The sequence below is a fragment of the Falco cherrug genome, chromosome 5 (assembly GCF_023634085.1).
Source record: "Falco cherrug isolate bFalChe1 chromosome 5, bFalChe1.pri, whole genome shotgun sequence".
NCBI lineage: Eukaryota > Metazoa > Chordata > Aves > Falconiformes > Falconidae > Falco > Falco cherrug.
This window is the reverse complement of record NC_073701.1, coordinates 59,526,519-59,542,813: the sequence shown is the minus strand read 5'-3', so window position 1 is coordinate 59,542,813 and position 16,295 is coordinate 59,526,519. Positions and strand designations below refer to the sequence as shown.

The 16,295-nt window shown below is 41.1% G+C and overlaps 2 protein-coding genes across 6 annotated transcripts in view; both read left to right on the top strand.

The window, feature by feature from the left end:
- The first annotated feature begins 240 nt into the window (after positions 1–240).
- On the top strand, positions 241–8,768 carry CCDC107 (coiled-coil domain containing 107). The gene is made up of 6 exons (XM_055712459.1): positions 241–483; positions 3,342–3,547; positions 4,836–4,902; positions 6,183–6,273; positions 7,374–7,483; positions 8,106–8,768. The coding sequence occupies exons 1-6, from the start codon at positions 315–317 to the stop codon at positions 8,375–8,377; spliced, it is 915 nt and encodes a 304-aa protein (XP_055568434.1). The 5' UTR covers positions 241–314; the 3' UTR covers positions 8,378–8,768.
- Positions 8,769–9,923: 1,155 nt separating this feature from the next.
- The window catches only part of CAPS2 (calcyphosine 2), a 33,372-nt gene continuing 27,000 nt past the window's right edge, over positions 9,924–16,295 (top strand). For 3 of the 5 annotated variants that reach the window (XM_027808528.2, XM_027808529.2, XM_027808525.2), the window contains exons 1-5: positions 10,510–10,873; positions 11,492–11,598; positions 13,992–14,038; positions 15,323–15,368; positions 15,503–15,622. In XM_027808528.2, the coding sequence (XP_027664329.1) occupies positions 11,521–11,598; positions 13,992–14,038; positions 15,323–15,368; positions 15,503–15,622 (291 nt within the window). In that variant the 5' untranslated portion in view covers positions 10,510–10,873; positions 11,492–11,520. Of the gene's footprint in view, positions 10,022–10,509; positions 10,874–11,491; positions 11,599–13,991; positions 14,039–15,019; positions 15,087–15,322; positions 15,369–15,502; positions 15,623–16,295 lie in introns of those variants that run through there. The other 2 variants (XM_027808527.2, XM_027808531.2) reach the window with 2 other exon arrangements.

Sequence of the window (16,295 nt, the reverse complement as noted above, 5' to 3'; positions counted from 1 at the left end):
GGCTGGCCTCTGGTGCGAGGCTGCTGCAGGCACACGCCGTGCTCGGCCAGGGTCATGCCCACGGTGCCTGGCAAGGCAGGGGCGGCCCAGCTGCAGCCCCCAGCACCGACACGGCCAGGGCCGCGGCCCGGGGCCTCGCATGAGGGGCCGCCGCCGCCCACCCCGTGGCCCTTCCAGAACCTTCCCGGCCGGGGCTCGGCCCGCCGGGCGGGGGAGCGGCGCAGCCGCCGGGCGGCGCTGTGCGGGCGGGCGGGGCTCGGCAGCCGCGCTGGGCGCCGCTCCTTGGCGCAGGACGGCGGTTGGGCGGCAGGGCCATGGTGCTGTCGGCGCCGCAGCAGGTGCTGGTCTCGGTGGTGCTGGTGCTCTGCGTCTTCGTCGTCATGCCCAGGATGTTCGGGGCGGGAGGAGGCGGGCGAGCCGGCCGCACTCCGCGGGGCGCCAAGGCCGGCCCCGGCCATTACGATCTCCGTCAGCACCGCAGAGGTAGGAGCCGTGGCGGTGCCCGAGCCCGCGCTGCGGTCGGGGTTCCGTGCTCGGGGCCGGCTCGGGGGGAGCCCCCGGGCACGGGAAGGGCCGGGCACGGGCTCGCCTCCCACCGGCGGCGGCGGCGGAACGCGGCCCGTGACGGGGGGGCCTCGGCACACGGCTCCGGGCCGGCGCCCACCGCCTCCCGTAGCCATCCATCCCCTCAGCCCGTTTATTTTACGCTTTTTTTTTGTTCTTTACTGTTATGATTTTTGTCTGTGTTGTCTTAAGAAAATAATTTCTAAATACAGGTTGAGCCCCTGGTGTTGGAAGCGTACCTTACCGGGGCAGTGTAACGAATAATGCCTGCAGGGGCACGGTTAGGTACTGTGAACCTCTGCAGGGATGAGGAGCCGAGAGGTGTCGGAGGAGAAAGCTCACTGCGCATGCTGGAGTTACAGTAGGGAAGCCCGGCGCTACTGTTAGTAAACAATGGCACGGGATCGTATGAGATTTCTCAGGCAGCCTTTTTGAAAAAATGCAGCATGCTTGCTTGGAAAAGATACCGCTGAATGGGTTAGAGAGCTTACTGCTTGTTAAGGCTTGAGTGGTATACATGTATGTTAAGCTGTGTCAGCATACCTCAGCTGAGGGTTTAGCTCAAGGTCCAAAGGTCCACTTCAGTTTTGGAAGATAACAGAATGCGTGTATTCTTGATGTAGCTCTGTGATTCATTGATGATGCCTTCCAAGGCATTGTAAACCGAGAGAGAGAGAGAGAGTTGCTGTAATCCTTCAAGTTCTGCCTGTGCTTTTCCCTGGGAGGCAGACAAAGTGAGGCTTGAGTTGCTACCGTGTTCTTCCCAGCTGCTAGTCTGTTTTGCTTGATTACTTTTAATTTATGTGGTAGCTATCATTCCCTGTAGATCAAATTCCTTTAAAACCAGACCTTAAAAAAAGCAGCACTTCAGATGCCTCTGATTCTACTGGTATATTGGCCCAGCACTGCGTAAAATAAGTTTCAGGCAAATTTACATGCTGTTCTCCTCTTTGGCCAGTATCTTTTCAGTTTCCTCTGTGGGATAAACTTGGTGCAGGACACTGGACTCCATTCGGATTCAGCATTCCTCCTCGGTGCCAGGAAGGTGGTGGTTCCTTTGATCACATTCTTACTTGTATGACTTGTGGGAATTTTTTCATCTGTGATATTAGGTGTTTTAGTAAGTCTTCTCATTACCATTAAAAACAAATAGAACTACAAGTAAGGAAAGAACAGTGAGTGCAAACTTAAAACTAGTAATCAGTGGGAAGCATTCTGAAAGGAGGAAAACTGTATGTAAGATAAGGTGTGATTAGTTAGACTAGCTAGTGCACTTTTATTAAGTCTAAACCTGCTTGTGTTGAAAGGAGAATGTCAGCCTGAACTTGCGTTAAATGATTAAGATAGCCTGAGTTCTGGTTGTATCAGGTAGGACGTTCAATTTTTTATGTAACTGTCCAGTTCTGTTTTGAGTTCCAGTGAGTAAGCATAGAGGTGAAAGGCCTGCTCAAATGTGCATGTTGTGAACTGGTCAGTTACACATGGAAGAACTTGCAGTTATGTCTGGCACAATTTGGCAGCAGAGCTGATAGTAAACGTTGCTACAGTCAGAGTCTGAAGTCATCCCTAGAAGTCCGGAAAACTTTTTTGGCTAACTCATGTTGGACAATTCTAAAACACTGTTCGAGATCTCTTATCACAAAGTATCAGCTTAGGTTAGTAGAATTAGATTCCTTTTTCTCTTGTATTTGGAAGAAGTTGTAGCCAAGCATTTGTTTCACTAGGGGTTGTAACATAGGTTAATTTTTTTCTTTACCTGATGGTGGCTGTCTCTTGCACACTTACATTACAGTAAATTCTTGAAATGTCAGTGTTTCAGTATTAATTGATAAGGAGTGATTTGCATAATGGTCTTCTATAGAATGTGAATCTTGTTTTACCCATACTCATTCTGATAAATTATGACGAACTAAATGTTCAAAGGGTTTTTTAAGTATTAAGTGTAGTCAGTCAGTTGCGAGACATCAGTGTGAAACTTCACAACCCCCCAGTCACCCTGTCTGTCTCTGCAAGCATATGCATACTTCAGCTGTTAGCACTGTTCCTCATCTGCATGTCCCATGAACCCCAGATTTAACTACCAAATAATCCAAGTCAAGCAATGACACTGGCTGGCAAATTGCATGCGAAAATGCTTCAGACTTCCAAGGTTGCATCTCTTGCTATTGTGTGTAATCTTTTCCTGCTAAATACTTGATTTGCAGAGTTACAGCACTTCTAAGCCTGTGGGAAATGCATGTAACACGGAATTTACTGTCAAAATAGTGAAAGCAGCAACACAGCATGCGTATTTCAACAAAAACTTTTTTTCCAGGTCTAGACAATTCAGTTTGTACTTAACTCCTTTCTTCGTTACACAGGAAAAATATTAATGTGTAACTGTTCTCAGCATTATCAATAATTTCTCTGAGTATGCTTTAATTTCAAGATTCATGATGTTTCTTGTTACATCTACCTTTCTGTAGTTTGCTGTGGGTTTGCCAATGTTGCTGCAAAGGAAGAAGCTTGAAACTTGTATCTTAAGAAAACATAGAAACTTGGTTTGAGAGTCTTTGCTACCTAGATTTAACTTTGCGTTCAATTCATGAAAGGGTGATTTTTAATTTTATTTTTTTAAAAACTTTATTTGGAGGCAGGGCTGCCCACACCATCTTATAAGAGTGATGAACAAAGATGATCACACAAGAAAAAAACAATTTAATTCCAGTTGTGAAACTAATTGCAGTCTTAATTTCCTTTCTTACTTTGGCTTCCTTCTCTCCATGTAATTCTTTAAGGTAGCCCTCGGACAGTTCATCAAGTTCACCTGAATCCAGAACAGTCTGACAGTAACACTTACCAGAGTATTCAGCAGATGAGAAATGCAATGGAGAAAGAGATCAAGAGTGAGAGAACAAGAGGAAACGGCAGAGAGTTAGTATTCACCCTCATGCCATTGTATGCTCTTGGAGTGGGAGTGTTTGCAGCATACAAATTTCTTAAGGTAAGCCACATGAAAATGATTATATTATGGAAATTAGAAGGAAATGTAACTGGGTTTTGTTTTGGGTTTTTTTGTGCCCCACCCCAATTCTGAGCCCAAGTATGTGGTTTTCCAAAAGCCATTTTTTGCCTGATTTGACTTTGAGTGTGAGCTCCAAAGTTAAAATTTCAGTATATCTGATTCTTCCTTATGAAGGCTTCTGACATAACCCTTTTTTGGACACTTAAGGAAGTGTCTAAGAATCTTATACTCACCCCCCCCCCCCCCAACCACCCCCACCCCCACCCTCAAGTAAGAATCTGAGAACCTGAACAGTGCTGTTACCTGAGGCTGTAACTTAGTCTCATCAATATTTCACTTATTTTTGTTCTTCAGAATGAGACTGAATATGGAAAGGAGGTGGATGATTCCTGCAGGATAATAGTCTTAGATAAGCAATTAGTTAGAGTAGTGAGTATACTCAACTTTTTATTTGGACTGTTCATTTAGTCATGCAGCTGCAACGTAGACTTTTATCCATGAAATGTGATACCTCTTCAGCCATTAGTAATTTAAAAAAGGAGGACACATAACCAGTTGGGTTTGGGTTTTTTTTTAAAATCAGTCTTGATATGTATTATTTATAGCAAGAGATATTACAACACTTAACAATGCTGATAGTGCAGCTGGAATATTTTTGCTTGCCTTCAGGGAAAAAAAACACCTTAAACCCAAACAGGACTGGAAACAGCATCTTCATATTCGTAGTCAGTTTCATATCATCTATATGTGAGGAAAAATACCACAGCTTAGCAAAATGAACATAGAGGCTGAACAGTTTGGTTTTAAAAATAAATTTAATTAGGTTGTAAATAGGATTTAAACATCATAAAACCAGTATTTCGGGTGTTATAACTCTTTACACTTGCGCTTGTGGGATTGAAATGTAAATATTTTTATAATAGCATCTTTATTACTTTAAGAAAGAAGTTTTACCTCCTAGGTAATGGTAGGAGACTGGATCCAATAACCTAGAAGGTTCTTCGCATTAAATTCTGAAAACTGGAGTTGAAACAGCAACCACTTTTTTTTTAAAAAAACTTTTTACAGCTTTTATCAGTCATATGGTCATTGCTTAAGATCAGAAGTATTAGTTTAAGATAGGAAGAAGGCATGGCAGGAGAAAATGTTAAATTAATGGAGTGCATTTTTGTGGTTGCTGTTTACTTTCAGTAAATGTCTAAATGCATTTTTATTTTTAATACGCAAATAGTGGTGAAGTATTTTAACACAATTGTATTTATTAAAGATGAAGTCACATGAAGAAAGCCTTTCCAAAAAGGAAAAAAGTACAGAAGACAAGGCAAAGGAAACAGGTAAGATAGATGTCCATTCAGAGTGCATATGTTCACCAAAAATGTGTATTTCCTGCTGGAAGAAACCTACATTTTCATTGATGCAGTCCAGCTGGATGAGAGCGTGTAATGTAAGAACCTACAAAATACCCTACCTTGTTATTCTGTGTGTTTGAAACATTTAGAAGTTTGTTTGAAAACTCTGGATGGTAATAATTCTTTTAAACAGCTGTAGTAATACAGTGTGATACTCTGCCTTTTAATGTCTGATGTTTCTCTCACTTAAGACATGTTTAGTTTTCTTCAGTAGAATAGGATGTTTAAATAGGATATAATAATCTTTAGCCTAATAGGATATTTAAAAAGGACATAATGATCTGCTTTAGAATTGAACTGTATTGATAGTGGAACAGGGTGGATAAATGATTATAGAGACTGTTAAATTTCTAGGCCAAATTTGAGACTTGTCAAAACCATTAAATATTTATAGAAGAGACAGAATGAATGATAATGTCTTTTTCTTCATGATACAAAGTACTGTCTAATTCAGTCTGTTCTGCATGTGCCAAGAAGTGGGCTTTCCTTTTGAATAAAGAGTTATGGCACATTAGAGTTAAGCTGTTTTTCATACTTTTTTTGCCCCTTGTGTAGACACATTTTTAGTTAGTTAAACAACTAGTTAGCAGCCTCTTTTGGTGTCTCTGCACACCAGATCTGTAATCAGGTTCAGCAATGATTTGATATGTTGCCTACTCACCATCCTTCCTTGTTGCACTCTTTCTTTGAAGTTTCATAGTATTTTAGGAGGAGTTATTCCTCTCAGCTTTAGTGCATTAAGTGTTGAATATATTTGTGAGGTGTGACTGGGCAAATTCATGACAGTATATTAAATATAAATATGCTACTTATAGCTCAAGAAGTCTTGGAACTGCATAGTTTTTGAGGCTGAAAAGGTAAGAGCCACGTTCTTGCTCAGTGTCTACGAAGGTGTGATCTGTGTGGACACTGTTGGAGTGAGGTTATTGGACGAGAACGGTGTCTGGTCACACATAGTAAGGCTTCTGTTCTTATCCTTACCACTCCCTTTTCATACTCTAGAATTATGGAGGAAAAAACCTTCCTGTTTCTGAATCTGTCCAACCAAAACTTTAATACTCTTTTGGTATTGTAAATACTTCTTTCAATTTTTTTTTTACAATCTTCTGTCTTTCCTGCCTGCCTTCTCCCCTTCTCTGTTCCTCCCTGTGCCTCCTTCTGGTTTTTATTTCCTTTCTCTTTGGTTTTTTTTTTTTTTTTTTTAGAGCATCAGCTTTTAGAACTGGAGCAGCATCTAGCACAGACAGAGAAAATGTTAAATTCTTTATTGACTCAGTTGGATCCACTGTCAAACTGGTGAGTGGTCATAAAACATCTCAGTATTGTTTTTCTTTAAAATTAAGTTCTCTAAAAATAGAGTTGTTAAAGTGTTCCTTATATATAGGTAAGGAACAGTGTTTAGGAACCTTCTTCAGTTACTGTTTCTGTAGCTTTTTGCAGATAACCTCTTTGCAATTTGTAATCTTTTCAATAGACACCTCCTGTCTCTTGTTTACCAAACATAAGTGCAAAAGCTGAGACTTGCCATCACATTACTGTGACTTAACAAGTTAAACTTGAATATTGGTCAAGGAGGCTAATACTGAATACTTAAGCTCAGTAGCATTTGAAAGGCATTGTGGGAATTAGATCATAGTAGAAAGTTTCTTTTGATATGATTAAAGACAAAACTAGTTATCAAGGTATAGCTGCTTATTTTTGTGTTTTGAAATTAACCTATTAAGTGATTGTGTGTGCTTCAGGGAAATAAAACTTCCCTGTTGTAGTGTAACGAGGCAGTAAGTAATATAACCTCCTTGTAGTTTTAAAGTTCTTTTCTTAAGAAGCTAGGGCCTTACTCACCTACTAGAAATAAAAATATCCATGCAGTCCATTTTTGTAGACTGAGGTCCTTCATGAAGCCTAGTTTAAAACATACAGAATTTCAGGATTGTTCCTTTAGTGTACTTCTGAACTTAATGTGTACTGAAACTATTAAGTAGCAAGTTCACTGACCAATTTGCCTAACAAATTTCTAGTAGCAATGGGGAGGAGTGAGAGTAAACATAATTGAAAAAAATGAGAAAAGCCTCTAAACTGTGAAGTTCTGTATTAGGTATTGTTGTACTAAAAATAAAATTACTTTGGATAATTTTTTCTTTTAGTAGTCATTACTCAGCTTTGGCTGTTGGAGCTCCACTGTTAGAATTCAGTGACTAGATTATTCAGCAGGTGTATGTGATGGGCTCCGCACTTCTCAAGAGACAGTTCTCAAAGAAAAGCTTGGCCTAAATGTGTTACTAACTTAACTATGGTATCTCTCCACGGAAGGAAATAACTGCAGTCTCGTGCATTATTGTCAAGCGCTCACTTTCAAGGTAATCTTTCAGCTGTTGACATCTGTCTTTTTCTCCTAGTGTTAATGCTTTAGCTTGTGAGCAGAAAGATGAAATAATGACACAGCTCCAATCAATTAGACGCCTGATGAAAGAAAGTGGATTGGATAAATCTGAAAACAAGATGAAAGGTACTTTGATTTCCTGCAGGACAGATAACTAAATAGTTTATATTTAAAAAAAATATAAACAGGTCTTACTATAATAATGTTCAGCTCTCGCATCTTAGGTAATGTGTGTGGAATTAATTTCATTCTGGTGGACTACCATTCTTCCTGTTTGAGGTGTATCTAATTTTAGAATTTTGATAGGTCTTTTTTTTTTTTTTTTTTTTTTTATAGAATTAAGTTCTGAAAGACGTTGAACTGGGATAGACCACACAGTCACATTCTGCTTTGTTAAAATGGGCTTCTTGAATGTGACTTCCTAAGCAGTCTGTTAGTATTGGACTAACTTTAGTCTGAGGATTCCCAGGTGGGGAGTTCTGAGGCTGTGGGTAATGCTTGCATGGCATAATAAACAGCAATATGTATATTAGTTTCAACTGGAGACTTCGAAGAGGTGCATAGTAGTCCAAGAAAGATCTTAAATGTTAAGAATGGTTCACTAGAAATTCGGGGAATTTTGCATTAGTTGAGTCTTAATGAAAGAGAGAAAACAATAAATATTCTACTTCTGAACTGACCCTAAAATTTGGAGCCTTTCTGGTAATTTAAATGTTAATTTTAATATTTTTTTTGTGTGAATTATAAGATTTCAGCCACATTTGTAATGAGAAACTTGAAGATCTCATTCAGTCATTTGCTGAACATTCTCAAGAGAAAGAAATGGATGACAGAGATGACAGTAATGATTTGCTTGAAGATGTTGATAGTGATTACAAAATAGAAGAGCATGAATTAAGTGATGAACGTGAAGTACATCAGTTTGAGCCAGATGTGATAGAAGATGAGCAAGAAATTATGAACAAAGATGCTGTTGAATCGGAAGAGATGGGATTGAGGAGACGTAATAGACATGAATGAAAACTGCATATGTAAAACTTTCAAAAGTTTATGAATTATTTTTTTTATAATGTTTTATGCACTTTAAACTGTTTTGAATGAAATTATGTGTACTGCTGTATGCTTTATAAAGAGGGGTGTGATACTGCCTGTGCTCCTATTTATGATGGTTCAGTAACTTCAGTGGCAGCAGAATTTTACTCAGGATGTTTACATATTTTTTCCTATTTATTTTTTTCCTATAAAAATATTTCTGTACTCTGTATATGATGCACTATAACTATATCTGATGCTTCACTGAAATATTAGAATATATTGTAATTGAGACTATAAAAGTTTGATAAATGTAATTAGTAAGCATGGTGCCACTTGAACTTTACCTTCCTCGAGTTCATTAAAGAGCATGCACTGATGAATTTGTGGAAGATTTTTCTCTAGGGAATTACAAGCAATATGGGTTAAGTCTTAGAGATGCATTCATAGTCAGGTTTCTTTATTTAGAGAGAGGAATTTAACCACAGATAGTATTTTGAAAAACTATAATGTCTGAGTTTGCCATCTCCTCAAGAATGATGTATAGTTTTGTATGCTAGTTTAAACCTTAATGCATTACACTGAATCACTTAATTTCTTTCATTGCCTGCCACTGGTTACACTCAGCAGCTGCCTAAAAATTGATTGATACCGATTAGTAGTATATCCTTTTTCATATTTATTTTAACAAAATAGCATCTGGCCTTTTGATTCATGGTAACACGCTTTCCAACATTGGTATTGACAGCCGTATTGCTATGTATCATTCACGAACCCAGGGCCTTGGAGGTTTTTTTTTTTTGAAACATTACACCAACTTGAGAGTGGCTTTTTTGGGTCAGTGTTGAGGAGAGCATTATTGTCCTTTTCCAGAATCACTTTTTGTCCATACCTTTATTTTCTACTAAATTTTTGTTCACTTAATGCACATGCCAATGGAACTGGCACCCTTTAATGACAGAAATTACAGTAGAGGTAGATCTGACAGTAAAATGCTGTTAAATTTCCTGTTTTATTTAATTTTTGCTTTTAAGTAGGCCAGTTATAATGTCTGAACTCTTTGTCATCTTCATTCTTACAGGAAAATAACACGTGGGTTTGTTTTTATGGAGGAAATGTACTGTAGTTAAAGGGACCAAACCTGTTACCGTGTCTGGAGTGGAATTGTTGGTTCTTGTGTAGAAACAGGGCATGTCTTTGGTTCTGAAAAGAGATCTCGCAGGCTGAGCAGTAGCAGCATGCATAAATACACCCTTGGCATCAGTGTATTGGTAGTTTCGCAGTAAGTGAGGTTTTGCCTAGCTTTGGGAAACTGATTGACCCAAGAACCGGGGTTTCTCAAGAGGTGACAGATCCTTCCCCCAGACTGACCAGAACCGGTACTGGGACACAGATTATTTTTTAGAAGTAACTGACTGGAACCGTTGAAAAAAGCCCTAACTGCATGACCTCCTAGCTAACTGGTAAGTCTAATGTAAGTTAGTTTCAGTTCACCTTACAGGCTCCGCTGCGCGGGCGCGCCGGCACGGGGGCGGGGGGCAGCTGGGCCGCGTGCGGTCACCGCGCGGTGCCTCTCGCCTCCCGCAGTCTTTGCGTGCTGGTGCTGCCTTGGTCCACAAAAGCGACCTCGGGGTAAGTATTTCCGTGCTCCTGGCCCAGCGCTACAAGCATTCCCCGTGAGCCCTTTTGCTGCCGTTTTGAAGTCCCTGATTTCAGCCGCCCCAGCGTGTTGAGGCCGCGGACCAGCGCAGCGCCCAGGTGCCCCGCTGTCCCCGCGGGCGGCTGCGGGGCCCGCACGGCGCCGGCGGCCGGGGCACGGCTGGCAGGCCGGGGGGGCGCAGCCGCACCGCGGGCAGGGCGTTTCCTCAGGAGCGGTGGGCAGGTCGCTCCCCCTCGCAGTCGAGACGGGAACCTGCGAACCTCGCGGCTCGGGCTGGCCCCTCCGCGCTGCTGTACCCGGCAAGGCCCCCCCGGCGGCGGCCCGCCGGCAGGCGGAGGGCGGGGCGGTACCGCGGGGCGCAGGCGCGGGGGGCGGGCGGTGGGAGCGGTTACTATGGGGACGCGTAGGGGTGGGCCCTTCCCGGCGGCCCTGCGCGGCCCGGCGGTGAGACCGGCCCGGCGGTGAGACCGCTCGCGGTGAGACCTCTCCCGGGGAGACCCCTCCGGCGCCTGCCCTGCCCCGCGCTGCCAGGGCCTCGGGCCCTGCCCCAGTGCGCTCCCGGGAAAACCTATCGTTTCCGTGGAGCTGCCTGAGCCCAGAATGTTTATTTTGCCTCTTAACAGTGTTGTTTGTGGTAAAGTTATTTCGGCATGTTAACCGTTAAATACAACGATGCTCTCTTCCCCCTCTGCCTTCGGCTGGGAGAGTGCTGCGCTTCATAAGAGAGAGCCTTGAGGGGGTGCGGGGACAGGGGCGCCTCGTGTGACGCCCTGAGAAGGGGACACGGCTGGCGGCCACCCGGGCCTCGGCTGCGATTCTGCTTGGTAAGGGAGAGGGTACTTGGGAGTTAAAACCGGCGCGGTGGGTAGAAATGCGTTCAGCTTTTGTGGATGGTGGTTTGAAGGTGGAGTGTCTGACTTCTGGGAATGAAATGCTAGGCTTTGGGTTCAAAACTGGCAGGGTGGAAGGGGAAGGCAGCAGAGCCGGAGAGTAGCGTACTGGTAAAATGTTGCCCTGGAGCCCTCAGAGGCTGGCTGTGCACCAGGAGGGCCCTTTCGTGTTCCTGAAGATACCTGATCCCAGGGCATGGTGCAACTGCGAGCCAGGCGGCAGCTCTAAGTGAAGAGTAAAAAAGGTTTGGTGTTGTCAAGGGATGGCAACTTAGTAATACTGCTATGAGAAGGCACTGAGAAGCATTAAGAGAGAGAGGGAGTTAAACTTGAGGCAAAGATGTAAATTTGAACGGGAATCTGGTTAAGCATTAGTAAGGAAAGACTGAAATTAAGAGGTGGTGAAGAAGGGAAGCCAGTAACACGTCATAGCTTGCTGAAGTCAATACCCTAATTATTGGTGATAGACATGCCCTAATGCAATAATGGTTTTTTTTGCAGAGTACTTGTATGGAAAATGCGTGATTTTCTCAGTAGCCTTTTCTCTTCCAGTTTATTCTGAATGCTGTCATTGAATTTGCATGGATTTGGAAGTTAAAGGAGTCACTGCATCCCCTAGAAGGCAGGCTCAGCTGTCATCAAGGGGGAAGAAATGTCAGGTATGTTAACAGAAGGCTTGTGGTTGTTTTCCTTCCTTACTTTGACATTTTAACAAACATTTCAATTTTACTTCAGGAGGTTCTTAGTTTGAGGTTATAATTCCTTCTGTAGAGAACAAAACTTTTAGAGAACTTATTTTTGTCAGAAAGTGATAGTTTAGTATGACAGCTTCTCAGATGAAGGTGAGAATTTTCAATAAAAGCAGCTGCCTTAACTGATATTCTGGGTACTTAACTGGGATGTGGAGAACTTTGGAATGAACTAGTGCTTGCAATTAAGAGCAACAGAGGCTTCGAACCTGTATGATGTGCTGTTTCAGGCTGTGGGTAAAACAGGTAACAAGTGTGTCTATGTTTCTGTTTTGCAAGACAGCAATAAAGCAACCCCCAAAACATAATTTCAAAAGACATGATTTCTGGTTGGTTTGTAAAATCAATCTTGCTGCTCTGCATTCAGCATGAAGGGGAATTTCGTTTCCCAGGTGTTCCTAGTAGTCTACATATTGAGATAATGTAGGTGTGCAACCCTCACAAGATCACTGTAGCAGAAACTTTTCAGACTAACTTTTGAAAGCCTGGTCACTACAAGTATGATCTTGGATTCTGAGGGCCATTGTTTTTATTATAGCTGAGGTAGATATTAATATTGTTAATAACAGTTGATTTTCCTCACAGATACTGTGTACTTTATGAAGTAAAGTTAATTGGTAATCTTCCCTTGTCCCCCAAGTACCCATTTAACTTCCTTTTTTGTTGAATGACCCCATTAGGAATTCTTGGACTTTGGCTGCCAAGTTGCAGTTTTCCTTTTTTGTTTGATTTGGAATCAAAAAGGACATTTTGTAAATGATATCACATCGATGTTACAATGCTTCCTTTTAACCAGTCTCTTGATAAGGAAATACCTGTGTACAAGAACAATTGGGGCATTTAGTGTAGGTTTTAAAAGAAAAGCCCATTTTTCTCTAATCTTTCATCCCTTTTCTTCACCAATTCACGTACCCCTCAGTTTCCAAATTCATACTGCCTAGTCCATGTGATCCTTGGTGGCTTACAAAAATAAATCTTAGATTAAAATCAGGTTGAAACTATGTGCTTCACCCAATAAATGAGGACATTCAGGATGATTTTTGTTTGCTTTATTCCCAATCCGATGACTTCTGAAAAAGGAATTACATTAAGACTTCAACATCTAGAATGTGGTATGCTCGTTATCTTATCACTATTTGAAATGTTACGCAAAAATTATGTACTTGCCATTTAATGCATGGCGTTTAGTTTTGAGAGTAAGCCTGAATTGTGTTAGGTTTCTTAACGGGTTTTTACATATTTGACCACAAGGTGGTGCTGTTCATTATGTGTGCCCTTACCGGAGAGAAACTATTGTTTTAAACATGAATACCCATTTTTGAAGGCGTTAGAGGGTAGTGTTGCTGAACTGTGAACTTTTTCAGGAGCAGGCTACAGAGGGGTGTCGCAAGAAAGGAGTTACAGTTTTGTGACTGCTTTCAAACTGTGAAAGGTGTTAGGGCACTGCTGGAAATAGGATGTCTGCTCAGTTCAGACTGTGATGCTGAGATCTCTAAGCTTGAGGAGTGTGTGTGTGGGGAAAAAAAAAGATGCTGGCCCTGGTTCACAACATCCCCGAACCATTATTTTTTTTTTTTTTTTGTCTTCCCCTAGATTGGGAGGCCCTAGTTGGGGAGTTGGGGGAATTGTTACTGTGTGCTTGCCCCAGTCAGATTTCCCTAGGGATTTGGTGTTGGCTCTTTTCAGAAAGCCATTGTGGGGTAGATGAAGCTTTGGCTCGAGTCTTTGCTTCTTGCCATGTTCTTCTTGCTCAATTGAGTTTGGAGATCTGTGTGGGACACAACCATGCAATATAAACAGTGTGAGTACAGAAGCTGCCTTCTAGTCATCATCATGTGCTGCTATATTAAAGCTGAGATGATACAATTACACCAAGTATCAGGGCTTCTTTTCTGAGCTAGCTCCTTGTGAGCCAGCTGGCTGTCAGTGTTGCGGTTTTGGTTTAAGGGTTGGCTGAGGGGTAGGTTCCTAACCAACAAGGATAATGTGACCTAAAACCTTGTGAGCAGTGATTGCACAGAGCCTCAGGAACATGGATTATTTTTAATGCATTATTAATAGCCGATGTAGATACTGCCTTGATTCTTAATCGCTGGAAATCTTTCTGTAATGACATGATTTGCAAGAATCAACTTTCAATGAAAAGTTTTTGTTTTGTCCTTTTGTTAGTAGCATCTGAGTCAAGTATATTGGACAGATACTCAGAAGCATTGTTTTTAAATATTTCAGGGGAAGCTGAAAGAGAACTATGTATTTTGGTCCCAATCCCCATAGGTATATAATAATGTGTCATTTTTTTGTAGGGCTGGAGACCAGATACATGGGCTACTCATGGACCTCGCCCACCAGAGTAAGTCTGCTTCTATTTTTCATCAGTTTCTTTAATTGTGCATTATTAACACAATGCATTTCCATTTGTATTGATATGCAACTCGTGTTCCATGAAATTTGTTGTCATAGGTTTGTTTTGTATGATTTATATTTAGAGTAGAATATTTGATGCATTATTTACATTGGAATTAAGTTGATATACATTTGGTTGAGCTTGACAGTAGAATTGTACTCGGAGCTTTTATATTTATACCTAGTCTTTCTTGAATATTTTTAATACAGTGGTCTGCAAAAGGAGAAAACATTTTTAAACCATTGGCCTTCTTTGCAGGTATTACAGTAAAAGTTACAGGGAAACTGTTGTGAAGGGTTTTTACAAGCAAGGGGAAATTTTGTACAGTGCTTGTAAAATTTAAAACTTTACAGTGACTTTGACAGATAAGCAACATCTGATATTTTAAGGACCATGTTTGATAGCTTAATTATTTTTTTGTTTACTTAAATGCCTTAGATCCAATGTATCTTTCTACATTATTTTACAAGTATGTGTGACCATTGCCTGGGATTGTTCATGTCAATTTCTGTGTACTGTCAGTTGTTCTTTAATGGAAAAAGACTGGAAATTAAGGAGCTCTCTTACTCTGTGAAGTAATCTTGTTATAATAGGGCTGTTTGAAAAGTCTTAGTGGTAAAATAGAAAAAAATATTTATTCATGGTGCTCCAGAGTATACCTGGAATAAAGGCAGAAGGTACAGACATGCTTTGGTAAGTTGGAGATGTTTATATCTCTTTAAGCAGAATAAAATACTGAAGTATAGCTGGCTTCCACTGTGTTAATCTCTTACAAAAAGTTCAGAGGTTTTTTATCCCGAGGAGCTCTTGCTTTTCCATTGCCTATTTATTGACTGATTATAGAGGGATGTTGACACAGACCTGCTGTGGAAGGCAGGAATGCGGAATCCCTGATTTATGATCTTGTTGCAGAAGCAGCAGGGGTGTGAAGGGGAGAAGATTGCTGTGCTGGAAGAGAAGAAGGGCTTTGCAGAATCCCTTTTCAGCTGCCAGGGTACTTTGCAACTGGGGAGGAGGACAAACTCGGTGGCCAGTTCCTGAGCTGAAGCAAGAGGAACTAGTAGGGGTTGGATAAGTAGGCCATCTCCAGTTGTAGTGAAACTGTTCGTAGCAGGGAAATTTTTGTGAGGGCGCTAATAATAATAATAATGACTAATAGGCAGCTTGCTTTTACTGTAATTGAAAAACAAGATAAAGTACTGCTATTAAAACTGTTTTAACTTCCTGCAGGGTGCCATGCCTAGATCTAAGGAGACTGGGAGATTCTGATGAAGAGGTAATTATAAATTAATTCTATCTTGAATAGTTTTTAGAACTCATGTGTTGTAGGAGTTTATAAAAATATCACTCTAAATATAAAAAAAACACAATTGCTTGTCTCCTCTCTCCCCCCCTTCCCCGTAATTTTAGGATGGGGACTCTTACACACCATACAGTGGAAGTTATCCTCATGCATGCTCTCTAGAGTCATCTTCAGATTGGAGAACATCATTACAAATGCCATATGCACATCATTGTCAGGCTCAGCAGGTCAGTCTGTCGCAACAAATACCTTTAAAATATGCCCCTTTAGCAGTAACTTAGAAAAGCACACTTAGTTTTCTTATACATGTTCTGTTTTTTTCTTTTGGTTAAACTCGTATCTCTGAGTGCTATTGGTCCAAAATGTTTTTGGCAAAGTACTTTTTACTGAGAAACCTCTACAATATTTCAAAAATCCTATTTTCTGACATGCCTTAGCTCTTCTTTGTTGGTTGATACTCAGTCTTTTCACTGTACTCATTTTTGAAGAGATGTATTAATAGCTAGCTTTATTAACAACTCATCAAAGCAACTGAAAAATGTAATACTTTTGAAGTGGAATGTAACTTTGGTTTATCTTTCTAAACAAACTGGAACTTACAAAACCAATAAAGATAAGATTGATAGTAGTCAGTAAGTGTATGATTGAAGACGAAACCCAAGTTTACAAACAGTAAATACTCTTTCTGTGGAGGAACAGTTACTTTTGGTGAAAAGAAAACTTTTAGAGTTACGTGCAGCCATTTTGTAGGGTTTTTCTTAAGTCTCTTTGTCTTTAAAACAGAATTGTGACATTAGCTTTGGAATTCTGTTCAATTTGTCAAACCACCTTTATTGTTTAAATTTCCTGATCACACATCAACATTTTTTTTTCCCTAGATGACTAAGAAACTTAATCACC